Genomic DNA, 27,596 nt, shown 5'->3' with positions numbered 1-27,596 from the left:
ATGCACCTTAAACCCTAATCTATTGTTCTCTCCTCTCCTTCCAATACCATAAAACTTTCTTCACTTCTCATATCCCTAAACTCCTGTTTCTGTTTTTTTTTACACAAAATCGGTGTCATGGCTGAGGGGACCAACATGCTTTTTATAAGGGGTAAAAATGGGTATAAAATTTACCCTTGAAAGCCTGAAATTCGAGCTTGATAAGGTATAAAGCAGAAAAAGGGTGTAGATGGTCAGAAAAAATTACCTCATGACTATCTAGCCACATCCGCGGTAGTGGTCAGTGCTGCCTGATAGCTCTCCACCCTAGTGGTGCCGCTTGACAGCTCTCCTCCAACCACTAAAAAATAATTTTTTTAAAACCCGTATTTTACCTTGTATAAGTGTGATATTGGTGCCGCTGTATAAGGTGCCGGGACAATAAAATATTAATTTTTTTCATCACTATTATGGCCTAATGATGGCTTGATGATGGTGGGCAAAAAATAGGTGGTGTCGCCACCTTCTCAGGCACCACCTATTTAGTAATTAATTTGTAGGGTAACTCATTTTGATATTTAATTATTATTTTTAGATTATTGGGATAAAAAACTTGAAATAAATTTATAAAAAAGAATTATAATAAGGGCAATTTACTAAAAAAAGCTGTTTTTTTTCAAAATTTACCGAAATGGGCCGATTTTTTTGATTATTTACCGGAATGGGCCATTTTCCGGGAAATCGCGTCCACGTCAGCGTGATGTCGAGTGCGTTTGTGACATCGCGTCCACGCCGCAGCGATGTCGAGGTGCGTTTGAGACATCGCGTCCACGTCGGCGCGACTGGCCGACGTGGACGCGATGTCTGCTATGTAGCGTTCCTCGGGACGCGATTTTGACGTTTTTTTCACGTTTGATTTTTTTGGCTTTTAGGGTTTATGGTTCAGGCTTTTTAGGGTTTTTAGGTCCCAGAATAAATTATTTCAAGTTGACGTTTCTGGTCAAATAGTATAAAATCGCTTCTACCAGGATGCTATTTGAGAAGAATTGTGAAATCGCTACCGTGGACGCGATTTTGCTCTGATGAGGTCATGTAAGAAATAATTTTTTTTTGACGTTTCTGAGCAAATAATATAAAATCGCCTCTATCAGGATGCTATTTGAGAAGAAATTGTGAAATCGCGCCCTCGTGGATGCGATTTTGCTACAGTAGGTCATGTAAGAAATAATTTTTTTTGACGTTTCTAAGCAAATAGTATAAAATTGCTTCTACCAGGATGCTATTTGAGAAGAAATTGTGAAATCGCGCCCTCGTGGACGCGATTTTGCTACAGTAGCAAGTTTGGGCTGAGGCTATAAATGAGGCAGAAAATGTTCTTAAAATGCATAAGTCATAGCAGAAACAATTTAGAGAGGCTAAGAAAGTTAGAGTTTCAGAATGAGTGAACGTATTAGTGCTGTATTTACTACGATGGTGAGGTTTGCCACACCGAGAACGGTGTTGTTTTTTTGTCGGAGAATACGGTGCGACTGTCATTTAACCAGAACATAGATTTGACAGAACTTCGTAAAAGAATTAGGCGTAAAATCTTCGAAACGACGCTAATGAAAGTTCTGTCAATCACGTATCGATTTTGTTCTTGTGTTGATCCGGTGACATATAACTCGTTCGACATAAAAGGTGCTCGTAGCTTGGAGGCAATGGTGCAGACTCATCTTGCTAGCGGAGCAACTTATATTGAGTTATATGTACAATTTACATCGCCAACTGATGTACTTCCGTCCGGTGTTCGAGATGTATACACGACCCCTGGCCGACACTCAGTTAGCGGGTTACAAAATACGGAACAGCCCATGTTCGGTAGCAATGTCGAATGCACATCCCCTCAAGACACTCTGTCGGTGGATGGGACACGTACGTTGGTGGCTCGACGTTTGATGCTGGAAATATGTACTAGGGAACAGCATCAAGTTCTAGTGGATGGCAATCTACATCCAATTGGGGACGTTATCAAATGGCCAGAAGAAGGGATGACGTACTACCTACAACGTCAACCGGTGAGGGGACATCGTACGCTGCTGATGATTGTGGGTTAGAAGATGACTCCGATGTGGATCTACCTCGAGAGCCCGGGCCGAATTGTACAGAGGTGGGATTATTTTCTGAACCGGAGCCTATTCCAACAGAAGGTGAATATGGTGAAAGGAGTTCAGATGATGAAGAAAATCCACGATTCAGAGCATACTCACCTCCAGCCCACATGCATAATGTCGATCTGCCAGCAGATGATGCGTTAGAGTTTCCAGATCTACCACGCCGGCTGCGCGATCGTACAAGTTCGGGGGTAGATTTCGGTGAACTTGAACTTGATAATCAGTTTACCAACATGGATAGTTTTATTGGTGCTTTGAAACAGCATAGCATCAAAAACGGTGTTAATTACCACGTCATTAAATCAAAATCTGATAAGTTTGAGGCTAAGTGTGCGGTGCAAGACAGCACATGTTCATGGAAAATCGTCGCCTCGTTAAGGAAAAAGACAGGGTTGTGGGAGATAAAAAAGTACAAAGGTCCACATACATGTGCTGCAGGTACAGTATTTAATATATCTGAATAATAATTTTATTTTGCAATGTTGCATTATTTAATGTACTCCCTCTGTAGGTGTTTCACAAGATCATCCCAGAATGGATTCAGCTATGTTGGCTAGCTTGATACTGCCCACGATAAAAGCATATCCTAGGACTTCAGTGCCGGTGATAATTGCCAATATCCGTAGCCAAATAGGGTACACGCCCTCTTACCACAAGGCTTGGATAGCTAAGCAAAAGGCGTTGGAGAAGATGCATAGTGGGTGGGACGCCTCATAGAATGAAATATGGCAGTGGTGTCAGGTGCTAGAGAGATACGTCCCAGGTGCTAGAGAGATACGTCCTAGGTGCCATCACAGACCTTGAAACGGAACATGCGTACTACAACGGCCGATTGCTACGTGGATGCCAAGTGTTCAAAAGCCTATTTTGGACCTTTAAGCAATGTCGAGACGTATTTCCATACTGCAAGCCGTTGGTACAAATTGACGGTACCTTCATGTTCGGTAGGTATACTCATCAGCTATTGATTGCAGTGGCACAGGACGGCGGTGGGAGAATTCTTCCAATTACATTTGCAATAACACCGGGGGAGTCGTCTAATGACTGGGATTTCTTTCTCTCTAGGTTAAGGAGGCATGTGTGCCCCCAACCTAATATCTGTGTTATTTCAGATTGGGGCGCCGGTATACTAGCTGCATTTGATCGAGAGGGAAGCTTGTGGCAGCGCACACACCATAGATATTGCCTAAGATACGTTGCTTTGAACTACTACAGGCAATATCCATCTAAGAGCGAACGACGACAAGTGACTAATATGGGTATTTACTCTATAACTGTATTATTTCGTTTGTCAATTTGAATTAGTTTTATTGGTAGAAGTGGTATAAAATATTCGCTATGATCTTATATTGGCAGGGTATGAAATAAATAAAGATCGTTTTCACGAGATGTTGGCAATTTTATGATCCCAAAACGGAGAAGGGGCGGACTACCTTTGTAACATACGTTTCGAACAGTGGGCACAAGCATACGACGGAGGCCTACGATATGGCCATATGACATCGAACCTAGCAGAATACATAAATTCTGTTCTTAAAGAAACGCGCCATCTACCGATAACATCAGTTGTGCGAGAGACATATTTCCATTTACGCTTATTTCCAAAGCGAAAAGAACTTATGCAGCGATGCGGGGGTGGCCATGTATGGTGCAAGAAGGTAGTTCAAGAAATTAACAAGGCGAAGGCGAGGTAAACATCATGCACACAAGGTGTCACGATCGAGACAATTTATGGTTTCAAGCGTGACGGAGTTTGATGACCGCACTAAGGTGTTGTTGGCGGGCAATATAGTGTACACTTGCAAAATGGAACTTGTGACTGTGGGAAGTTTGATGCACTTCGTTATCCATGCGCTCATGTTATTGCAGCTTGTCAAAAACTCTGTATGGATCCGATGAGTTATGTGGACGAAGTGTACAAATTAGAAAACATGTACAACGTATGGAGACACGTTTTCCCACCGGTCCCAGATGAACGTAAGTGGCCGCCCGTATCTCTTGCTCCTTTTAAGCTGTTACTGGATAGAGAATTGCATCGCAAACCAAAGGGTCGACCTTGCTCCACTAGAATACGGAACAATATGGATATCCGAGAAACAGCCAGTCAACAGAAGTTGTGCGGATGGTGTAGGAACCCAGGCCATACAAGTCGATCATGCCCTAATCGCAATAGTTGAATGTAATTTTAGAAAAAATTTATTTTATTCAATTATTAATTGATAATTGTATTAATTGTTAGTAAAATTATCAAATTAGTTTAATTTCTTAATTGTTAGTATCAGTCAAAACATTTTACCAAATCTAACATTATGTAAAATTATGTAAAATTATTAAGTCCCAAAATTTTGTTAATGGTTAGTAAAATTATCAAATTATGTAAAATTATGTAAAATTATTAAGCCAAAAAATTTTAATTAAATTAGGTAAAATTATCAAATTATGTAAAGTTATGTAAAATTATTAAGCCAAAAAATTTTAATTAAATTAGGTAAAATTATCAAATTATGTAAAATTATTAAGCCAAAAAATTTTAATTAAATTAGGTAAAATTATCAAATTATGTAAAATTATGTAAAATTATTAAGCCAAAAAAATTAATTAAATTAGGTAAAATTATCAAATTATGTAAAATTATTAAGTCCCAAAATTTTGTTAATGGTTAGTAAAATTATCAAATTATGTTAAATTATTAAGTCCAACAATTGTGTTAATGGTTAGTAAAATTATCAAATTATGTTAAATTATTAAGTCCAACAACCGTGTTAATGGTTAGTAAAATTAAGCTAGGGTTTTAATTAAGTTAGGTTAGGGTTTGGGTTTTAATTAAGTTAGGTTTTAATTAAATTAGGTTAGAGTTAGGGTTAGGGTTTTTAATTAAGTTAGGTTAGGGTTAGGGTTTTTAATTAAATTAGGTTAGGGTTAGGGTTTTTAATTAAGTTAGGTTAGGGTTTGGGTTTTTAATTAAGTTAGGGTTTTTAATTAAATTAGGTTAGGGTTAGGGTTAGGGTTTTTAATTAAGTTAGGTTAGGGTTTGGGTTTTTAATTAAGTTAGGGTTTTTAATTAAATTAGGTTAGGGTTAGGGTTAGGGTTTTTAATTAAATTAGGTTAGAGTTAGGATTAGGGTTTTTAATTAAGTTAGGTTAGGGTTAGGGTTAAGGTTTTTAATTAAATTAGGTTTTTAATTAAGTTAGGTTTTTAATTAAGTTAGGTTTGGGTTTGGGTTTTAATTAAGTTAGGTTTTTAATTAAATTAGGTTAGGTTAGGGTTTTTAATTAAATTAGGTTAGGTTAGGTTAGGTTTTTAATTAAGTTAGGGTTTTAATTGTTAGGTAGGGTTTGGGTTTTAATTGTTAGGTTTTTAATTAAATTAGGTTAGGTTAGGTTTTAATTAAATTAGGTTAGAGTTAGGGTTTTAATTGTTAGGGTTTTTTAATTAAATTAGGGTTTTTAATTAAGTTAGGGTTTTAATTGTTAGGTTTTTAATTAAATTAGGGTTTTTAATTAAGTTAGTGTTTTTAATTAAGTTAGGGTTTTTAATTAAATTAGGGTTTTTAATTAAGTTAGGGTTTTTATTACATCAAATAGAACTTCCATTTTATTATATTAAATAAACTTTTATTTTATTACATCAGATAATAAATTTAAATACGGCAATCAATGTCTATGCCCGGGGGATTCGGTTTCACATGGCGGCCGTTAACGGTTACGCGCTGGATTCCTCCTTCCTCTAGCTTCCGGCGGTGGTTGTTCTTCTTCCGGTGGTGATTGTGGTTCTTCCGGTTCGACATCTGGTTGTCGGACTTGGGATGATGATCCACCTTTAAAGAATAGTGTATGTGGAGGTGTTTGCATCATGAACGGCGACGGTGTTTGAAAGCCATACGTTGGTGGTGAGTGGTAAAAATGAGAGCTCCCCGACGGCCCCCCCTTGCGATCCCTCCTGCGCCGCTGGCCTAGATATCGGCGGTCCGCTCGGCATAACAGGAAATTGAGCTGAACCGGGCATTTGGCTCCAACCTGCCATAGGATTCGGAAAAGGAAACATGTAAGGGTTAGGGTACATATAAGGCTAGGAAACACACCTGACATCATAGGGAAAGGCGGTTGCGTGGGTATTATCTATTGAATTGTTGCGTCAGGTGACTGCGTCGGTGCTTTCGTTGGGGACGGTGATTGCATGGTCGCTGATGATGAGCCGGGTGACTGTCTAGGCCTCGTTGAGGGGCTGCCTTCGTAGTCTTCTCGTCTTGGATTTAGAGGCCCGCGCCTTTCCCTTCCGACACGTATTTGCCGCTGCCTCTCCTCTGGCGTAAGTAAATATGGCTTGCCATGGATCCTACACCATGGCATGTATTCTGGAACGCACGCTAACTCCAGAACGATGATTTGTTCCCGAGTAGGTAGATATTCATGCCGATTTTCCCACATTTTCGTGTACTCGGACCAGTATCTAGGTCAATCCGTACCTAATAGCCGAAGGTCGATTTTGTGGTGATCGTCAAACACCTCAGGGTCTGCAGGAATCGGTTGTCTACATCCAAACTGTCGTAGCACTCTGTCTGTCTGGTGGGGCTCCATAGTTGCATAGTTGATCAACACCACTTTAAAGTGCCAAGCGTTCGGATTTTGTAAAAACTCTTCCGGGATTACTGCCCGAATTGCCGAATCCTCGTATGGTGTCCATTGAAACTATATGAACATGATAGAAATATTAGTTATATACATAATGCTAAATACTAAATATCAATCGACTAGCGAATGTATGGAAATATCTATTTGCAATAATACTTACTTTTGCTTCCGACCGTTGCTCCAATAGAAGCCGTATATCTTCAAGTTTAGACGGTAATCCACGATAACTTGCCGGATGGTTCCACCTAATTAAATAAATTTTTAGTATACTTCTATTCTTACAAAATCTACATAATAATTCCAAAATGTATTATAAAATTTACCTCGTTACGAGTGGGAATGTATATGGGTGGTTCACTCGAGGACGTAGAAATGGAAAGCGAAACCGTGCCCATGATTGCAGTAGTGACAGGCAACCTCCAATGTTTTCTCTCCTCGGTCGCGTCGCCCCGCACATCTCCCGATATAATGTTGCCAAGACGGCAGACTTCAACTAAATTCACCGGCCCTCTAAAATCAAAGAGTTTTAGCACCACCTTAGATGTACACTATCGTGACGTGTCGGCATCGATAACCTCCAATTATTTGAAGAATGTATGATCGAGCATATCGGATTCTTTCAATTTCGTTGAATTTGCATTCGGATCTGGAAGGTGGCACGTAATCACCCATCTCGACCTTACCTCCATCCATTTTATCCGGAATAGCGCCCAAAAGCTCGTAGCACACCGCCTCCCAATTGCTAGATTGGGCAGACCCGGTGACTAGGTGCCCGTCCACCGGTAATCCCAACTGCAGACTGACATCTTCTAGAGTGATTGTGCACTCTCCACATGGAAGATGGAATGTGTGCGTCTAGGGTCTCCACATCTCGATCAACGCACTGATCAGTTTCGGGTCCAACTTGCATCCTCGGCCTACCGTCGCCACGTGCCAAAAACCCGCTTCCCGCAGGTAGTTCTCTACTAACGGTGATGGAGGAGCATGCATATTCCGGATATTGCATTCCAATACCCGATCTGCAGACTTTTATAACAAATAATAAATTAATAATTATCTAAAATACATAAATAAAAAATCTTAAATAAAATTTAAAATTAAATTTAATACTTACCATTTTCATTTGCTCCACCGATATGTGATTCCTATCAAGACAAATTAATGATCCGCCATTGATGAAAATATAAAAATTTAAAATTATTTTAAAAAAATATAAAATTATTTTCAAAAATGAAATTGAGGGGAAATTGAAATTAAATATGGATTTGAGAGAATTTTGGAAGGAAATTGAGAGGAAATTGAAATTAAATATGGGTTTGAGAGAATTTTGGAAGGAAATTGATAGGATTAGAGAGGAAATATTAGATAGGATTTGTTTGCGAAAAAAAATAAAGGGGTGGGGGGTATTTATAGTTTTTATTTTTTGACCGTTGGGGGGGCAACGGTCAAAATTTTGACCGTTGGGGTACTGTTCACGCGCGGACTACATCGCGTCCACGTCAGCGCGACATGCTGACGTGGACGCGATGTCCTGACACGTACCCTGACATCGCGCTGACGTGGACGCAATTTCTCGAAAAATGGCCCATTCCGGTAAATAATCACAAAATCGACCCATTTCGGTAAATTTTGAAAAAACGGCTTTTTTTGGTAATTTACCCTAATAATAATTCATGAAAAGTGATTGCTTCAGTAACCATAATTATAATTATAATCATAAATAATATGTTAATAAACAAGTTATTAGAGCAAATAGAATAATTATAATTTTAAAGTATGATATTGTTAAGAAAAAATATGTTTGTTTTAATTAGTCCTAAATTTTATTTAAGAATAAAAGTGAAAAAATAAAGGACAAATTGGTTCAAATTTTAGTTTATGCTTATAATCTAAGGAATGAGTCATAATCATATTACAATATGTAGGCACTATTTGAAAATGTTGAGAATCGATTTGATTTTAGAATATAATATCATGAACTGAAATGTAAGACTCAACCTGAAAATTGTTTTAGGGAGTTAAGAAATTGGATTCACTATTCATATTAATAAGAAGAAGAGGATGGATATGTGTTCAATTAAAACACACAAATCAAATCTCTAATATGATAATAATATAGGGACTAAAAGTAGAATTTGACCTAGAAGAAGTGATGGATTGAGCTGTGCAGCCAATAAGACAAAGAAACACTGGTTCTGTGAGAAAGAAAAGTTTAGGGGTTTATTACTGTGTGAGACCGCAGAGGTATGCATAACTACGTGAATGTCCTGTTCCTTTCACAACCAAATGAATTTGGGGTCAGTGGTGGAAATTTAAATAATAAATATATTCTTTTCCTTGGACATACGTTAAGCAGTTGGACCATTTATGATGGAGATGAGGGCTAAGTAGGTTTAGTGGTCCCTTCTCTTTTTAACAAATTTTGGCAAAACAATGAATCAACATTTTTATCATTCCCATATGCTCCTTTTACTTTCTACCAATTCCCATCACTATTTTTTTTTCTTTAACTATTTTTCATTCGATTCATCATTAGCAGTGTTAAAATATAAAAAACAACCAAACTCACACATTTAAAACGGAAGGGTAAACTATTAAAATAATCATTTTTGTTTACCGCATGTTTCGTTTTAGTCATTTATGTAATATTTTAATCTTTGAGCCATTAATTATGTAACAGTAAGCTGATGTAGCACGTTAAATAATCAATTCAAACAAAAATTTTATGTTAAATTATACAATTGGTCCGAATATTTCCTTGTTCTTTTATGTTCTTTCTTTTTTCTTTATTTTCCATTGTCTTCTGCTTCTCCCTTTGTTTTCCTCCCTTCTCCATCACTCCTATACTTTTTTTTTGAATAATTTAATTTTTTCTATTTCTTTATTTTCCTTTTCTTCTTCCCCTTTAGTTTTAACAAGTGAAAAACATAGAAAAACTACATTAAAAGAGATGGAGAAGGGAGGAAAACAGAGGAAGAAGCAGAAGAGAAAGAAAAAAAAAAGAAAAAATTTAAATTGCTCAAAACGAAAAAATATGGGGACAAATTGTATAATTTAACCTAAAAGTTTTGTTTGAAATGATGATTTAACGTGCTACATCAGCTTATTGTTACACCGTTAACGACAAGTAACAGCTCAGTGACTAAAATGTTACAACACGTTAACGTAAGTGACTAAAATGTAACATTTCAAACATAAGTGACTAAAATGTAACTTGAGATAAACAAAAGTGACTATTTTGATTGTTTACCCAAAAAAGAAACTTCATAGTTTCATTCACATATAATATATCTTTTAAAGATTTTGAATCTAATAATCGAATTTAAAGTTTTCCAAATAAAATAAAATAAACAACCAAAATCACACTCTCTTTTTAATTTTATATTTCCATTCACACAGATCTTTAAAATCACACTTTTTTTTTTTTTGAAATTTTATATTTCCATTCACTGCCAATCTTCATATTTTAAATCTTTCCATATTTTTTCTGATTTATAATTTTTTTGAGATTTTTCCAATTTTTTACAATTTTTGTATTTTCTCTTTTTTAACTTTATGTATTTTTTAAACAGAAAAATATATGTTTTAATTTCTGGAAATTTTATATGAATTTCCATATGTTTTTCTGATTTATTAAAAAATTTGAGAATTTTCTGAATCCTTTTGACAATTTATTGTATTTTCTCTTTTTATGTTTTATGTATTATTTAAATTTTGGTTTATATATTAGGATGATCGAGAAACCTAAAATAAAAACAAAGGTTAGTAATGGCTTTTTTTCCCAATACGTTCAACATATTTTTATAATTTAGATGACTTGTTTTTAAATGTTTTAATTAAAATTTAAAAAATATATTAAAAGAGAAATGAATGTATAATACTAATTTGAAGTCTGAATGTAGTGTCATTGATGAATCCTAATATAAATTATATTTTTAATAGTGGTTTAACATTAATTCTAAGTTAAAATTAGCCCATTATTTTCATGAATTTCATGTTTAGTTTCTGTCAAGTCGTGGAATATGGAATCTAGTGGTCCACCAAACAAACGTTAAACATGGCTGTTACTTTCATCTTTTTCAGTGAAAAAAAAACCCCAACCTCTGCAAAATCAAATAAACAACAATTCACGGTTATTAATTTAATCATGTAAAATCTGCCGACAACATGACCCAGCCATCTCTTGGTAATATATATATACATGTACAACTTCTTTTTGTACAAAAATATTGGCATTAATGAATAAAACAAAAACCAAAGGAAATATCAATGGTGGGGTTTTCTCAGTACTAACTTATTCAATGTTCCCTCAAAAAAAAATTATTGAATGTTACAGGCTTGTATGCACGTGGCATTATTGTCACTGAACCTGTCAAAAGGAGCAGTAAAAAGGAGATGTTATAAATAATATGAATAATTTCATTTAAAGTTGAGATGATAAAATCATAAATTTGTGTGGTGAGGTTTGAGTAATCATCTTTGGCCATTCGTTTTCAACTTGGTTGTATTGATGGGTGGGTTTTTATTCTGAAAGCTTCTTCTTCATGCTATTGCTTAACTAATTCGTGTCATATTCCTGTAATTATATTATGTATGAAGATTTCCAGTTTGGGGGACAAAGGATGGTTGATACTTCACCTTTCCTATTTCCAAACGGGTGGCTTTCAGTTTTCACTTAAAAAGGGTGACAACTAAATAGTGGCAATGCCTACGGCCAGAGCTACCCAATCAAAATAGAAACTTTACAAACCCTAGGATAAGCATTTTGGTTGGTTTGAAACGATTTTTTATTTGGTGAGGTGGGTTTCATTTTAAATGGCTATTACTTAAAGCATCATTTGCTTACTATAGAATTTTTCAAAGGTATCTTTGTGATCAACCCAAAGTTTCTTTACCAACTTTCCAGTTATAGAATTTTTTTATCAAAACCCAATTTCACTTTTAGTCTTTTAAGCAAGCTCCATGATGAATCAGTAGCCATGAAGGACCCAAGTTGCCAGACATATGGGAATAAAACATTCAAACCCTTGTTTGCAAGTCTTCCATATGCATGCACAAGACAGATATGAACCCTACAAACATGTGCCTGCCTCTATGTACGTGTCTGCGTGTGTATAGGTGTTGCTCTTTGCTGTTGGAATTCTGTCTCGGAATTGCCAAAACCACATACACACAACAGTTGGATTGAATGTTAAACAACATCTATATATAGTTGCATCTTTGAACAAGAATCTATACCCATTTCTAATTCCTTTTCTTCATCATCACCATCATTCTCTATTTGTATAATCTCAAATTTTGCTAAAGAAAACTATTTACAGGAATCTCAAAAATAAACTTGGGAGTTGATAAGTACAAACTATTTGTCTTGCTAACATTTGGATGGATAAGAAATCATGAGAATAAAGAACGAGCATCTGACCGAGCACTCAGATTCATTTTCCAGAGGCTGCCAGCATAAGTCGTTGTCAAACAGTTGTAAGCATATTGGAAGAAGGTTAGAATAAGATCCGATGTATGGCCCGTACAAGATCTACAAAGCCAATACCAAACTAATTATCAGGACGTACTTAATCTAAAATGGCTTACAACTTTTTCAGCCTTAAGTGCTGTTTTGTGGCTGGTAAAGTTTCAAGTCAAACCAGAATAAATTTTCATTCCAAGACTAGCATGAAGAAATACACGCAATCATGCATTACATGATACAGGAAATCATTGAGAATAATAATTGTGGCACAAGCGCACTCACATGATACTAAGATCATATGCAAAGTGCTCCCATGTCAGGTGGCCCTCCGTCAGATCCAGAGTATACCGCGGATTTAGCAGATACTCCCTTATTGCTCTGTTTCCGCTCCTTTCTACCCTTTCTGGCCTCCATTGGCTGGTTACTACACACAAAAAAGGTAATATTTGGGTGGGGGGGGAATGAGCCTTATTTTGCGACATATCGAACATTGAGAAACTAGACAGTCAAGAAAAGCATCTAAACTACAGAGAGAGAACCACTCGAGCTCCATATCCATGTGCTACAAATGAATGTCTACTTCATACATACCAGTTTTAGTTGAACTAATATATTGCATTTAGCTTAAATAGCATAAATAGATCCAAAAGCAAAAGAATTTAGGTGGCATACACCATAATCTTAGTCGAGGACCTCCCTGAGACAGATCCACAACAAGCCTTGTATTTTTTCTTTGATCCACAGGGGCATAACTTGTTTCTTGGAATCTTCTGCAGTTTGGAAAGTTTAAGAGGGAAAAAGAGTGAAATCTTACTTTTAAACCACATTATTTTAACATCAAGGAAATGATTGTGTATTTTCATCACAGCATTAAACCTTTTCATCCAGCTGAGGAGTGTTACCACCGAGGGTTTTAGTGCCATCACTAGATGGATCCTGTTCGCAGGTCTTCCCTACATTTTCTTCCTTGTACTGTTCACTGTTTCCATTTTCATCATTACCTGGATACCATATTGAAGATAGATAAGTACACCAATATGTCAAAACATAATATCTTTAAACATCATAGAAAGCGAAACTTCAGCAAATGTCAAGCAGGCATCAAATAAAATGAATCAGATTTAACAAGAGATAACACAAAGAATGCATGTATCATACTATTTTTAATCATTACGAAACAAAAAGCAAACGAGGACTTTAACATGAATCTTCAACCAGTTTTAGTGCAGTTTCATTTCCTACCCAAATCTTCTCTGAAAATTTGCACAAGACGGATTCATAAATCCACTAATGCTAGGATGGACTTGAATGGACAAAACGGATAAAATCGCAGCACTGCATTTTCAAAAATTAGGACCATATATCATATGAACAGGTTTTTTATATTTCATCTTGTAATGGTCTTTCTAATCTCATCAACAAACTCAAAAAACCTACATACGATGTTATAGAAACAAAGTGGACTTTTTCATCATAAAGAAGAAAATTGAAAAGAAATGTTGGGGGAACCCTAACGAAATATCTAGAATTTGCCTACATACTGACCGGCCATTACCATAAGAACCATTTGCATGACAAGTAAGTGAATTATTTGCAGCTGTACATTCTTCAGCCCCTTGTTCTGCTATCAGAAACTCTATAGCAGCATCAACGTCACCATCTACTTGTAACAAGACCTGAAGAAGTATAACTAAGCAATGTAAACATAAAGGAGGAGAAAGTATTCCAAGCATGCAAAACATGGGACTCAAGGCCGCTTAGAAATGTCACAGCCGTGCAGGGATAAAATACACCAGATAAAAAAAAATCATGCTAAATGCATCACCTGTTCAACTTTTTCCGCACTTTCACAACCACTTCCAGCCATTACTAATTTCATTGATCCTGTATTGATACAGTCCTTACCAGCTGCTCCCTTCATCTTACTAACAGCAGCTTTTGCTTGATTAGATGACGCTGAGATATCAGCATCTGCCTTTTGAGAATCTAGAAGTTAGTAGACTATCGTTACCAATTAAGACATCCAAACTAAAAAGCAGAATAAAATACAAGGATCATCACAGTGAAAAATAGACTCAAACCTTAATTATAATTGGCATTGCTGGCCCATTACAGGGGTCTTCTTTCAATCTTACACTGTTGTAGTGTTCTTCGTCATGATATGATCTGAAAAAAATTGTACTTCATAAAGCAGAATTGAAACTATAGACTATAATCGAGGAGTGTGAAAGCAAAATGAAGACTGCTAACAACAAAGGAATACTACAACACTTACAAATGGACCATGCGAGCTGCTCTATCTTCAAAATTCTTTATGTACCAGCGAGGTGACATGTTCTATACACCATGCAAAGCGAGAGGAATGACTTCCATGATGCTGAAGGTTAACCATAGAAGAGAGGAAAAGATAAGATCTTACCCGATGTATGCATATATTTCTGTGAGTAACAAGAGAAGCTGCCTGCAGTTCCATATGCCCAGCCCATGTGCCATCCTTTTCCATGGATTGACAGTATTCATCAAATGGGACATCATCCTCAATAAAGGGTTCAAACATTTCACGGTTCATCTGTTATCAGGTAAAAGTGAGAATTTCCTACAAGTTTGAATCTTCAGTAAGAAGAAAGAATGGGAGAGGCATGGAGGGGAATGAGCCAAAACGAGGAACATATCATAAATCATCCAACTATCCAAGCAGGCAAAAAATATGTTAAATATCATCTAAGTAAAGAGAAATTAGCGATCTTCTAATTCACTGTTAACATACAGTTCTTTGGAAAAAAAAATCAGTTAAAATAAGGCATATCATGCTACACAGAACCAAATAAGCACTGCTCATCATTTGTTTGTACATTTAGATTGTTTCAGATATGGGGGATTTGCATCTGCTCACTAGAGTTAAGTGCTAAAATAAATGTCTTATTCAACAATGAAAATGTAATTAACAAGTAGTAGCCAAATGTAATGAAAATTCTAAGTTCATATCCTTATCCTTCAGTTTTCTAACTACCCATTCTAATCATTGACAATAACATATCTATAGTACACTACTACATGAACTAATGCAATTAAACAGTACTTACAATATTATTTCTATCGTCCAATGTAAACATCTGAAAACAGATTCGGAGGTTCTTACAGAACTATAACAAAAACAATAACAATGCCTTTATAATTATCATTTACCACTATATATTGCACCACCATGCTGCGATATTTTCCATGTTCTTCCTCATTACCTTCCAACTGATCAGCAAGAGCCCTGCTAACTGAAAAGAGTGAGCAACTTCACCACAATCAAAGATAATACGCACCTCAAGTATGACAATGAAGTACTGAAATCAGGTATAACGAATGCAGATGACATGAATACTACAAAATACATTGTGAAAACATTCAGAAAAAGAACAAGGGGACAAAAAATGGAACTAAAAAGATACAAACCTGAAAAAACAATTACCATCTGCAGTCACTTTGATGATCTTTAGGCCCAAAGCATCGAGCGAAATATCTGCCTGCTTTCCCTGCTTCTTTACCTATCCACCAAACAGATTTTTGTTGGGTAATTTAGCAGGATGAAGAAATGCTCAACCATGGAAAGCATTAAATTGAGCGATCATCCAGTTATTTGGATGCTTTTCTATCAGTGGCATTCACAAATTGCAAAACCCAAACCTATTTTAAAGCACAAAAAAGTTGTGTAATATGTTGATTCAGCAAAAGAGATTGTTTTGTGAGGCCCCTTCTATTATTAGACATTAATATTCATAAAAAAGCAAAAGTTAAGAGCATTGCTCATCAAATATCTCACAATTTATCCATTGAAATCATTATCCTGATCATAAAAAAGTTTAGAAGTTCGTAGATAGACGACTACAGTATAGCCAAAACTGAAAAAAGAAAAGGAGATCGAATATGACGTAAAGAAACAGGGAAAGGAAAAACTAAAACTTACTTGGGGATGTTGTTGTTGTTGTTTCTTGGGTTTGGGTTTGGATTTTTGTTGTCTAGTTTTTACCATTGGTTCACGAGGTTGATGTTGATGTTGGATGAATTAGTAGGATTTTTGTGGTTCCGACAAAAGGGGGAAGATGATGATGATGCCGGTGATAGGGGTCGAAACTGAGCTTGAAATTGCGGCGACACGGACGTACGGAGTGGTGGAGTTCAGCCGCGACGGAGCATAGCATATTATTGGGCTAAGTCAATTTAAACTCCAATGATGTAGTGGTAGCCCTGCTGCTTGGGCCAAAATGGTTGAGGCCTTTGGGTCCAACAAAGAGTTTTGATTATCCTTCAACTTCACCTAAGAACCTTGCTTAACTTCCATAATTTCAACTCAATAATTATATTTATTTTGATTGATTTTTTTTTTTTTGAATTACAATAAAGCCCGAACAATTAACGCAACTCGAACCTAGACCACCTTTGGGCAGTGAGCACCCTTGACCATCAAGCCATCACATGAGATTCTATTTCCATTGAAATTCAAGCAAGTGATAAGAATATATATATATATATGTAAAAACACTAAAGCCCCTTTAGATGGGCATTTACCTCTATTACGGTGCGTTTAGTTTTTTTCTCACGTTACAGTATATAATCTCATTGCTACTGTTGTTTTTACACTAACTGTAAGTAAACGCACCGTCCATCTAAAGTAACCCTAAATCAATTATATTCATTAAAATTTTAAATTTAATTAAAATGCATATTTTTTTACATAATGTTTAAAATTATATTTTATTTTCTCAAAAATTATTTTTTACGACAATATTAAATTTTAAATTTTAAATTAAAATTTTAAAATATTTGTTTTACACTAACTGCAACTAAACATACAATCCATCTAAAGAAGTCAGTAATAAATTATATTCATTAAAATTTTAAATTTATTAAATTTAATTAAAATGCATGTTCTTTTTACATAATGTTTGAAATTATATTTTATTTTCTCAAAAATATTTTTATACTGTAATATTAAATACTTAAATTTAAAATTTTTTTTTTTTACCATACTTTTTAAAAGTAATACTAAAGTAGTTATTAAAACATTATTTATCATATTTAAGGGAAGTTTATTGAGGACATTTAGGTAAAACTTAAATAAATGATTATAAGAACCTAGGGATGTCAATTGGGCGGGGCATGCGCCAAGAATTTTCATTCTCATCCCCACCTCGCGACCCGTTGTGGGTACAAAACCCAAAACCATCCCCGTCCCACCACCCATGTGGGTCTTCAAGCCCACCTAATTTCCGCTATACCTGTCTCGCGACCCATTTCATATAATATATTTATAAGTATCAATTAAATAAATATAAATCAAATTTTTTATGAAAAAAGTATAAAATACTTGTCCTTCGACTTCCACCACATATGTGACAAATGTAACACAAGTGCAAAAATTAAATACTGATAACTAAATAAAATACTATTAAGATAATTATTAAATTAAATTTTTATAAATATTTATATTTTAAATATACAGGATGAGGCAAGTCTAATTTTTGTTCCCATATTCACTAAATTGAGTGCAAAGTGGGATGAGACTCTGTAAACCCCGTCCCGTCCCATTGACATTTCTATATAAACCCATTAATCAAAAAATTAAGATTTACATTTACTCGTGCACGTAAGTTTTTTTTATTTTATTTTTTGATATATACATTAAAACCACATTAAATGACAAACCATTTTCCAACCGACTAAAAAAGCAAGGCTACCATTGAAGTTGACATTTGACATTGTCACTTGGTTCCTTCAACAAATAAACAGTGGCCACATCTTAGTTCTGCTATAAAAATTGAAGCCCACCTTTTCACAATACCCAAACTCCAAACCACTCCATCTATATCTTCAACTACCCCTGCCATTTTTGGGCGCAAGCTTCTACATCCTTCTAAAATTAAAATTTACCAATGAATCTTAGGTATAATACATGAGAAAATTTAGGTTCCAACCTTAAAAAAGATATTATTATTAGAGGGATCATCTTTATAAATCGTGATCATATTAAAAAATTAGTTAAATTAAAATTTAGATGTTAATTTTATTAAATTAAATTCGTTTGTTTCCAAAGGTTAATGTGACAGGCATATTATCGGGTAATTTACCAATAAAAGCTTTTTTTTCAAAATTTATCGAAATGGGCCAACTATTTAATTATTTACCGGAATGGTCCATTTTCCGCGAAATCGCGTCCACGTCAGTAGCGATGTCGAGGTATGCTAGGAAATCGCGTCCACATCAGCGCGACTTGCTGACGTGGACGGAAATCGCGCCCTAGAGGATGCGATTTGCTGACGTGGCATGAACAGTTTATGTTTTTTAGCTTGAAAAACTTTGAAAGGCCATAACTTTTGGCTCGATTGTCCGATTGAGACGATTTTTTTTATTTCAATAACTTTTCGAGATCTACGCTACGACAAACCGCTTAGAGATGAATATGGACTAATTTGTAAAGTATAATTTGTTAGTTACTGAGTATAGGGACTAAAGTGTAATTATTTCAAAATTAGCATGAAATTTTGTATTTAAGAATATTTGAATGTTGTGGAAGGATGAAATTGAATTTGAATTGAAAACGAAGCTTAGATTTGAAAATATGACTATTTAGGTTTTAGGGACTAAATTGAATAAAATGGAAAATTTTAGGAACTTCTCAAAAGTGGAATGAGTGACTTATACCTATAACAGGATGATATAAGACAATTTTGTAAAAAAGATCCGTGTTTACTTCAAATAAATAAGGAAAATAATGATTTGAATGTTTCAAAATTCAATTTTAAACCGAAAAAATCAAAATTTAGGGGCAAAAAAGGATCTTTTTCGACGAAAACTGTGGCAAACCGCCTTCGGCTGTTTGTTAGCGCGTAGATCTCGAAAAGTTATTTGAAATAAAAAAAATAGTCTCAATCGGAAAACCGAGCGAAAAGTTATGGCCTTTCAAAGTTTTCCAAGCTTAAAAACATAAATTGTTCATCCACGTCAGCAAATCGCGTCCTCGTAGGCGCGATTTGTGTCCACATAAGCAAATCGCGCTGACGTGGACGCGATGTCCTGACACGTACCCTGACATCGCGCTAACGTGGACGCAATTTCGCGGAAAATGACCCATTCCGGTAAATAATCAAAAAATCGGCCCATTTCGGTAAATTTTGAAAAAAAACGGCTTTTATTGGTAAATTACCCCATATTATCATGTATAATTTACTGTCAATCTATTAATTTCACGTAATACTCATAAAAAAAAGTCTCGCCATTTTAATTGATGAATTTAATGGCTACCATTTTAAAATTCAAAAAATATAGAAATTAAAAATGATGACTAAATCTATAATTTATGCATAAGTATGTTACTAATACCAAAATTCGACCTAACAAATTTAGTTGTTACCATTTGGGTTAAGCAACTTTCTCATAGTACAGGGACTAATAAAAGAGTTTGACCGAAAGTAAAAATAAGGGTTAATAATAAGGCCCGCGTTAAAGTATCCAGAAACCTTCTCTTAAGCTTTTCATTAGAACCTGTTCTGTTTCATGGTTTCTTAATCTTCTCTGCATTCATGTACATACACACACATATATCATCTTTGTCGGACTTTGCATAAGCAGAAGCGAAATCCAAACAATGACGTGTTTCACGGACCACCGTGACTTATCCAGAGCCACTGCAACTGGGTACTTGTTTCTCCTACTACTCTTCTCTTCCTTCATCAACATTTGGTCTTCTTGCTCTAATGGAAGTTGCCAGGTTCCTTTTTCTTTTTCCTTTCACCTTCTCTTACCCTTCCTTTAATGATGGCTACAGCTTGAACTGAAAATGTCTGACAATTTTGCAGGTAGTGGATTCATGTTCCCACTCTACAGATTGTGGTCCAGGTCTTTTTTGTGGGAACTGCCCTGCTTTGGGCAAGACTCAACCTTTTTGTATAAGAGGCCAAGCCACCATACCCACTTCTGTTGTAAGCTTCTATTTGCATCTTAATGAGATGGTTATTTTCTGTTATCAGCTAAAATGGTGTAAATTTGTTTCCTTTTTGGCAAGGAAGCTTTTTGCTTCCATTCTTTGTGTGTGTTATATTAGGTGGTTTGGTTTTAGTAATTTTGTTATTTTTCCCCCCTCCCCTTTTCCTTTGGTGATTTCAGCAAATGAATGATGGAAAATCATGTTTTGGGTGTGAATTGTGGGTGGCAGATTGGTGGATTACCTTTCAACAAGTATTCATGGTTGGTGACTCACAATTCCTTCAGCATAGTGGATGCTCCAGCTTTACCAGGAGTTCAAAGATTCACATTTTACAATCAAGAAGACACTGTTACTAATCAATTGAAGGTATGTATTTCTATTGTTTTGCATCACCTTCTTAGTTTTGAAGAATCTATAGGAAACTATAAGACAAGGGGATTGTGATTTTCCCTACTAATTGACTTATAGTTTAGAATTTTCTTTTTCTTTTTTCTCTTTGGTGCTAAGTAGCTGAGCAAATGTAAAAGTTGAACATGTTATTTCTTTCCTTGACTTGATTCCTCTTTAACCATCTAAAGTATGAGAGCAGTGTTGTTAAATTCTGTTCTGGTTTGCTTTTTGTTCATTGTTCAGAATGGAGTTAGGGGACTGATGTTGGACATGTATGATTTCAATGGCGATATTTGGCTCTGCCATTCATTCCGCGGGCAATGTTTTAACTTCACTGCCTTTGTAATATATCTTAAACTAGTGTTTTTTGTTTTCTCTTTCTCTTTCCATGATATCTTTTTTCAAGTTTTCTGATCAAATTTGCAATGTGTTCGTTGGATATTATTCAGAATCCTGCAATTAACACCTTGAGGGAAGTGGAAGCATTCTTGAGCAAAAATCCATCAGAGATTGTAACCATTATAATTGAGGACTACGTGCATACACCCAAAGGACTGACTAAGCTTTTTAAAAATGTTGGTTTGGACAAGTATTGGTTTCCAGTGTCCAAGATGCCAAAAAAGGGTGAAGATTGGCCTACCGTAACTGAAATGGTGAAAGCAAATCACAGGCTTTTGGTCTTTACTTCTGTTGCTTCAAAGGAAGAGGAGGAAGGGATTGCTTATCAATGGAAGTACCTATTGGAAAATGAAGGTAAGGATTAGATAGATATGAAACCTTTGTTCATGCGTTCATGTTGTATACTAGCTATGTAGTAACGCCTTCATGGCAGCTGGAGATCCAGGTGTAAAGCCAGGCTCATGCCCCAACAGAAAAGAATCACAGCCGTTTAACTCGAAAACTGCCTCTCTTTTCCTTATGAATTACTTTCCAACTTACCCAGTTGAAGATGAAGCTTGCAAAGAGCATTCGGCACCACTTGCTGACATGATCCGCACTTGCTACAAAGCAGCTGGGAGTATGATGCCCAACTTTTTGGCAGTCAACTTTTACTTGGTATTAAGTCGTAACTTATACCTGTAAATTTATTTTTTTTCTAAAATATGCAGAGCACTAACCATAACACCACATAAATCATGCAGAGGAGCGATGGAGGTGGTGTTTTTTATGATCTGGATAGCATGAATGGTCAGAGATTATGTGGATGTAATACCATTGCAGCCTGCCAGGTTTGTCCGCATTGGCCACAACCCTTCTTCCCCATGCATGGTTATTGTTTGTTTCATTTAAAGCTGAAATTTGTTGAAATCTCTGTTTTGTTCTCATGGAGGCTGGGGCACCCTTTGGATCTTGTAAGAACATTTCAATGCCTACACCGAGCCCAATGACAAATTCTGTCGGAACCTTTTCCGGACCTGTTCAGTTCTCAACATCCACTTCAACAGTCTATCATCCTAATCACTTAATTATTGCCTTGTTTTCATTTCCATGGATAATTTCATTATTTTTCTAGAATAGATAGTTTTCAGGATAAAATCGAGTCATCTACACCTTTAGGAGGGCTTATAATATATGTTGCTATGTAAATTTTGGGTCCTGGCTTATCGAGGAATGCGTGTTAGAGTCATAGAATTTGATTACACAATCAAGAGATTTCTTGAGAGATTCTTCTGTTCAATTTATTGAATCAACAAATTCATATGACAATAATCGAAATCCCCAGAAGGATGAACACCTTAAACAACAGGTAACATGGTGGCGACTGCTCCGACGTTTAATGGCAAACCTTGTGGTTTTATTTGAAGAGCTGGTCGGATAGTAAGCAAACCAATGAAACAGTCTAAGGAAACTCTAGTTCCCCACACATTGATCGACCCTAGTTTACGACATTTATTGACAAGAACAAACAGCCCACTTTCTGTAACATGACGGCAACTCCATAGCACGATGCTCTGAGATTAGATAATGAGGGAAGAAAAAACTCAGTATCTCAATCAAATTTTCTGGAAAAAGCAAAGGGCAATCTAACAGGTAACTCACCTTTAAATGTGGACAGCTATGGGCAATGGCGGATAAGGATTCATCGGTGATAAATGTACCACCAATATTCAGGTGTTTCAAGGAATTGGCTCTGGTTATCTGTTAAGAAAATCAACTTCATCATATTCAAGTTAAGGAGATTGAGTAAATAAACAAGGAAAAAAAAAGGGTTTTGGCTTACCAATTGAACAACACCTTTATCAGTGATCCCTGTCATACCCCAAAGGGAAACTGATGTCAAGTTGCTAACACACTTAGCTAATGAGATTTGGTATAGTCCATTGTCAGTTATTTGGCAACCCCAACGACTCCTTGAACTGTAATTAAAAGCAGACTCAGAAACAGGGGGAGCCTGTCTGTAAAAAAAGTTGCAGGGAAGAAATGATTACATGTCGAGTTCTTCGAGGCTATAAGCATGACGAACGAGACGAGAAGTGGACTCATCGTCCATTTTACAACCAGCAAAACTCAGGGTGTGTCTTCTAGCCAGAGCCTGTTTCACCCCTTGTTTCCATTTCCTACAAACCCCACTTGCCCTACCATATTACAACAATAACATAATCAAGTTAAGCCATCCGATCCATAACTATCTATTACCACCAAAACATAATAAATAAAGGAAAAAGGCAAAAACTTACTGGGCTAAATCGGTGAAAGAAGTGATCATCACCAGTATATGAGCCAACAAGTCTATCGGCAACCGATCAATTTCTGCCTCCTCCTCCATTCTCTTTACACAACACAGTATTTGTTTTTTGGGGAATTTTCCTTTTAAGGTTTCGTACTAGTTTAAAATGAAGCTGACAAAGGGGAGTTGAAAGTTACATGGCACTTTAATACATACGATCAACATAACCCAAAAACATGTGGTCATTGTTATGTCATAATTTCATGAATCTATCGTGAGGGTAATGATATTTTAGTTCTTTGATTCGGAATCCATGGCTTTGGATTCAACCGTAGGGACTTTTTAGAGATTGACAAAAATAATAGGTCTAATTCTATTCTATCCTTAATACTTTTTTGAACTTTTGAAATTTAGTCTCTCCATTTTTAACTTTAAAAATTTAACCCCTTTAATTTTTATTTAGAAATCAAGGTCTAATTGGTACTGTTGAATTATCAATTAACCTTTGATTTTAAATCAGACAAGTAGAGGACCAAATTTCTCGAAATAAAAAGGGACTAATTTCCAAAGTGTGAAAAATATAGAGACTGGGAGCATATTTAAACCAACAAAATATCATTTCTTTGGTGATGGCGCCTTTGCTTGGCTATGTTCTCATACTAGCTGTCATTTAACCTATGTCTTTGTAATTCCCACATGGCCTGGGCCGCCTCATCCCTTTCTTGTCTAATCGGCTTCTTTTTCCTTTTCTAATTTTATTTTAGGATTTTCTTTTTGGAAAAATAAATTAACTTTAGGAGTTATTTTAGGCTTTTTTTTCATATTTAAAATTCTATATATATATATATATAATAAATAATAAAATAATATGAATTAATTAATAATAAACATTATATAAATATAAAATTTGTTTAAAAGGTTTGTTAAATACGCTATCCATTTTACCGCCTGACCTGTTTTTTATATTTATTTTAAACAAATAAAAAGAAAGTATAAGAAGAAAAAAAAGTGTGTTTCAGTTTATTGTTTAAAAAGAAAAAGTATTATCAAAATATAAATATAAATCATTTCAATATTTTTATAACTTTTATTAGAATATCAATTTAAATTATAATAACAATCTTATGTATTTTCTGCATTTATTTATATATATATAAAAGAGAAATTAGAAATTAAAATATTTTTATAAAATTAATATAAGGATAATTATTTGATACACGTCAATAAAATTTTTAGATTTCATGTAAAGTAAAAGTGCCATAAGTGTCATATATATATATATATATATATTTATATAATTAATTTTTTTTATTTTTATTACACTCTATTCTCTATAATATATTTATCAAACCCTACGTGACTCCACTAGTGATGTATTAAATAAATTTTCTTAATATAATTAATTATAAATATAAAAATGATTCATCCAACACCTACACCATATCATGTGAACCTCAATCTTTTTTCTACACACAAACTTAAACGAGAATGCCTACAAATATGGTTTTTGGTAGCCGCCAAAGGACCTTATTTAAGTATTATGGACATGTCCCATAGCAATTACTACAACCAAATAAATCACCCTCGTCCAGTGGTGGAGCTTTTTGGGGGACGAAATTAAATTGTATTTTTTTACGATAGTAAAAATGTAATTTCATCATTTTAATAGTCTATATCTTTATAATTTTTAAAGGATTAAATCAATTTTTTATTATTTTTGGGGGCCAAAGTACAATTTTACCATTACTAATTTAAAATTTTATAAATTATAAAGGGCCTAAATGGAAAATTTTCCATTTTAGGGGGGCCAGGGCCCTTGTCAACCCCCTTTTGGCTCCGCCACTACCCTCATCCATACCATTCTCATTATCTTATGTTCTCAACATAACCAAATGTATACGTAAAAGCTCTTGTGGTTATTGTACTTTTCTCTCATATTTTGTAATATCGACGAGTCTTGTTTTTTTGACATTAGCCACTATCTCCGACCAAGGCTTTCTTCTCTCATCCACTCATCTTCCTCCTCCTTTAATCTTTTAGCCTTATTTCCTCAAATACTATCATAGCTCAACTATGACAACCAATAGATCCCGTTAGGACGTTAAACATAGGGATACATTGTGTAATACCAATGCTGGGCTATGGTGTCAAATAAAGTTTTCCAGGTTAATGAACCAGGAAGCTAATTGAGCAAGGAAAAATAGGAGATCATGGTAAGACTCGTGCGGAGAGTAGTACGGTTGGACAGGTACGGTCGTCTGGGAACGTGAATAATCAATATAGTAAGAGAATCCGCCAAGCTATGAATAGGAGAATAGCTGGTAAGAGTATCCGAGAATGCAGGTAAGATTGATAATAAGGGATTCTGCCAATTTGTGATGAAGAGAGAGATTTTTGTGTATATATATGTGACCTTATCAAAGTAGAAGGAATAGGAATGGTACCTTAATCCAGGAAAGGGGTATCCGTCATTTTAGTTCGCTAGCGGTTGAGCGAGGAATGTAATATTGAGTATAGTAGGTGAGTCAACAAGTAGTACCTAACCTACATGGTTGGTGCAGCGAGTCCACCAAGTAAGTGAGGGTGTTGATTCATTTAGCCAAATAACTTAATGAGTTCGTAGACAAGGGATACAGAAAGAGACCCAATCCTAAAACAGGGAATCAAGCAGTCATGTCAAAGAGCTGATCTCTATTGAAGTTAGGTAACAAATCTATATGGAAATCAAGCTGAACTAAAGGGATCAAGATAGGGGTCTGCGGCTATGGCAAGTCTCGATCAAAACGTCAAAAGGGTTGTTCGACCCGTGTTGGCACCTACGAAAAATTCGTCATGAGGCACACTCTTCCTAGCTAAAGGGAAGCTTGCAATCACGTCAGACGAGGTTAAGCCTATAAGAAAAGCCTTGTTTAAAGATAGTATTGGGAGGTGGTAATGTCCTTGTCAGTTCATCTAGAGGAATCAATACCAATGGCTACGCCAGAGAAGTTACAGACCTTCTTATGAATTTCAAAGAGTTTGTCATCTGTGCTTAAGATTTTATGTTTCCTAATTTCCCGAAAATCTTCAGGAAGTATAGAAACTCACTTTGTTCATTGAACTTACAAAATTTTCTGCTTCCACGCAGGGTACGTGATATCTCGAAAAATTTTATGGAAGGGCCAAGCCAAACACCGCCAGTCTCAAGGGATGGGCATTGTTTCATGTATATAGATGGGCAACTTTAGAAGTCACGCCTCAGGGAATAAGTTAAACATGTCGGTATTAGAGTCTACATTTTTAAATTTGTATATATTTGTTAGGATTTTTTAAGTATCAAGGTTGTAAGAATTTATCAATCATAAGATAGGAGCTTTAGTAGAAGTTAAAATTTGAAATTTGAAAGTTGTCCAGATACGTAATTAAATCTTATTAGAAATTTTGTTGAGATATTCGAGTGGGTTGTGACATTCAATACCCGGACCGGGTATAAGGTGTTACAAAAAAATTTCTTTTAGTGCCAACCATAACTTATTTGCAGAAGTCACCTTTGAGAAAGTATACATTTGCTCTCGAGAAAGGCATGATCTAATTGTAACACATCCCAAACGATTGATAGTCTTCCAATCTTTCTCATCCATATCATTTGATTTCTTTTCATCAATAGCAATGTCTAAACCTTGCTGAAAGAAAGCATCTAGAACCTCACTTTGCCACAAATTGAAATGACCCGTACCATCGAAGATCTCCACTATCAATCTCGTATCTGCCATTGTCGATCTTGCCCACATGGATGATGTTGTAGATGTGGATACTCTTAGGTTGTCTATCATTTCAACCATAATCTTTCAATATGCCCCAAGGAAATATTGTCTAATATGGAAGATTAGTTTAAACTGCAACCATAGAGCATACTTCTAATAACTTTTGGTTTTGATACCACTTGTTATGCAAATAGGTAAAAAAGAGTAAATTATTGCGCTAGAAAAACACACTAGGTTTAATTCCCAAGAAAGATTGGAAGGGTTACAAACGATCTCACTTAAAATCTAACCTCCTAGATAGAATCTCCTTACAATATAATTTAATAGCACAATATATCGTTACAAAATATTGAAAGATAAATAAAAAAATAAAGAACACTGAAAATTTAACGGGGTTCAGCAAATTACACCTACGTTCTCGGACATTACCAAATATATCTCACTACAAAAGAGACAAGTGACTTATGAAGAAGATGACAAATTTTTGGATGATTTCAAGGTGGAGAAACCCCCTCTATTTATAATAGTATAAACAATTCACAACCTTATTTTTTTTATATGTGAGATTGTGCTATTTCCATAAATGAGACTT

The 27,596-nt window shown here is 35.3% G+C and overlaps 3 protein-coding genes across 5 annotated transcripts; 1 reads left to right on the top strand and 2 right to left on the bottom strand.

Moving 5' to 3' along the window:
* Nucleotides 1-11,943: 11,943 nt before the first annotated feature.
* On the bottom strand, nucleotides 11,944-16,426 carry LOC105763377 (OVARIAN TUMOR DOMAIN-containing deubiquitinating enzyme 7). Of its 2 annotated transcripts, none has more exons than XM_012581607.2 (12): nucleotides 16,187-16,426; nucleotides 15,676-15,767; nucleotides 15,418-15,500; nucleotides 14,651-14,800; nucleotides 14,507-14,568; nucleotides 14,313-14,397; nucleotides 14,057-14,206; nucleotides 13,787-13,907; nucleotides 13,108-13,232; nucleotides 12,904-13,001; nucleotides 12,514-12,655; nucleotides 11,944-12,297 (listed from the first exon to the last, which is right to left on the bottom strand). In XM_012581607.2, the coding sequence occupies exons 2-11, from the start codon at nucleotides 15,692-15,694 to the stop codon at nucleotides 12,526-12,528; spliced, it is 1,023 nt and encodes a 340-aa protein (XP_012437061.1). In that variant the 5' UTR covers nucleotides 15,695-15,767; nucleotides 16,187-16,426; the 3' UTR covers nucleotides 11,944-12,297; nucleotides 12,514-12,525. The 2 variants fall into 2 exon arrangements, with proteins under 2 accessions (XP_012437061.1, XP_012437060.1); XM_012581606.2 differs by having other exon boundaries at nucleotides 15,418-15,493.
* A 3,308-nt stretch (nucleotides 16,427-19,734) lies between these two features.
* Nucleotides 19,735-22,271, top strand: LOC105763375 (PI-PLC X domain-containing protein At5g67130). 2 transcript variants are annotated; one of them, XM_012581603.2, is made up of 8 exons: nucleotides 19,735-19,987; nucleotides 20,076-20,198; nucleotides 20,432-20,569; nucleotides 20,837-20,935; nucleotides 21,043-21,346; nucleotides 21,426-21,649; nucleotides 21,736-21,822; nucleotides 21,924-22,271. In XM_012581603.2, the coding sequence occupies exons 1-8, from the start codon at nucleotides 19,865-19,867 to the stop codon at nucleotides 22,104-22,106; spliced, it is 1,281 nt and encodes a 426-aa protein (XP_012437057.1). In that variant the 5' UTR covers nucleotides 19,735-19,864; the 3' UTR covers nucleotides 22,107-22,271. The 2 variants fall into 2 exon arrangements, with proteins under 2 accessions (XP_012437057.1, XP_012437058.1); XM_012581604.2 differs by lacking the exon at nucleotides 19,735-19,987 and having other exon boundaries at nucleotides 20,383-20,569.
* On the bottom strand, nucleotides 22,247-23,457 carry LOC105763376 (F-box protein At5g67140). Its single transcript, XM_012581605.2, has 5 exons — nucleotides 23,272-23,457; nucleotides 23,023-23,169; nucleotides 22,815-22,950; nucleotides 22,634-22,732; nucleotides 22,247-22,545 (listed from the first exon to the last, which is right to left on the bottom strand). The coding sequence occupies exons 1-5, from the start codon at nucleotides 23,358-23,360 to the stop codon at nucleotides 22,330-22,332; spliced, it is 687 nt and encodes a 228-aa protein (XP_012437059.1). The 5' UTR covers nucleotides 23,361-23,457; the 3' UTR covers nucleotides 22,247-22,329.
* Between the last annotated feature and the right edge of the window lie 4,139 nt (nucleotides 23,458-27,596).

Source organism: Gossypium raimondii, chromosome 12 (assembly GCF_025698545.1).
Source record: "Gossypium raimondii isolate GPD5lz chromosome 12, ASM2569854v1, whole genome shotgun sequence".
Classification (NCBI taxonomy): Eukaryota; Viridiplantae; Streptophyta; class Magnoliopsida; order Malvales; family Malvaceae; genus Gossypium; species Gossypium raimondii.
Note: the sequence above shows the minus strand (reverse complement) of the source record. Positions and strands in the feature narration are given on the sequence as shown.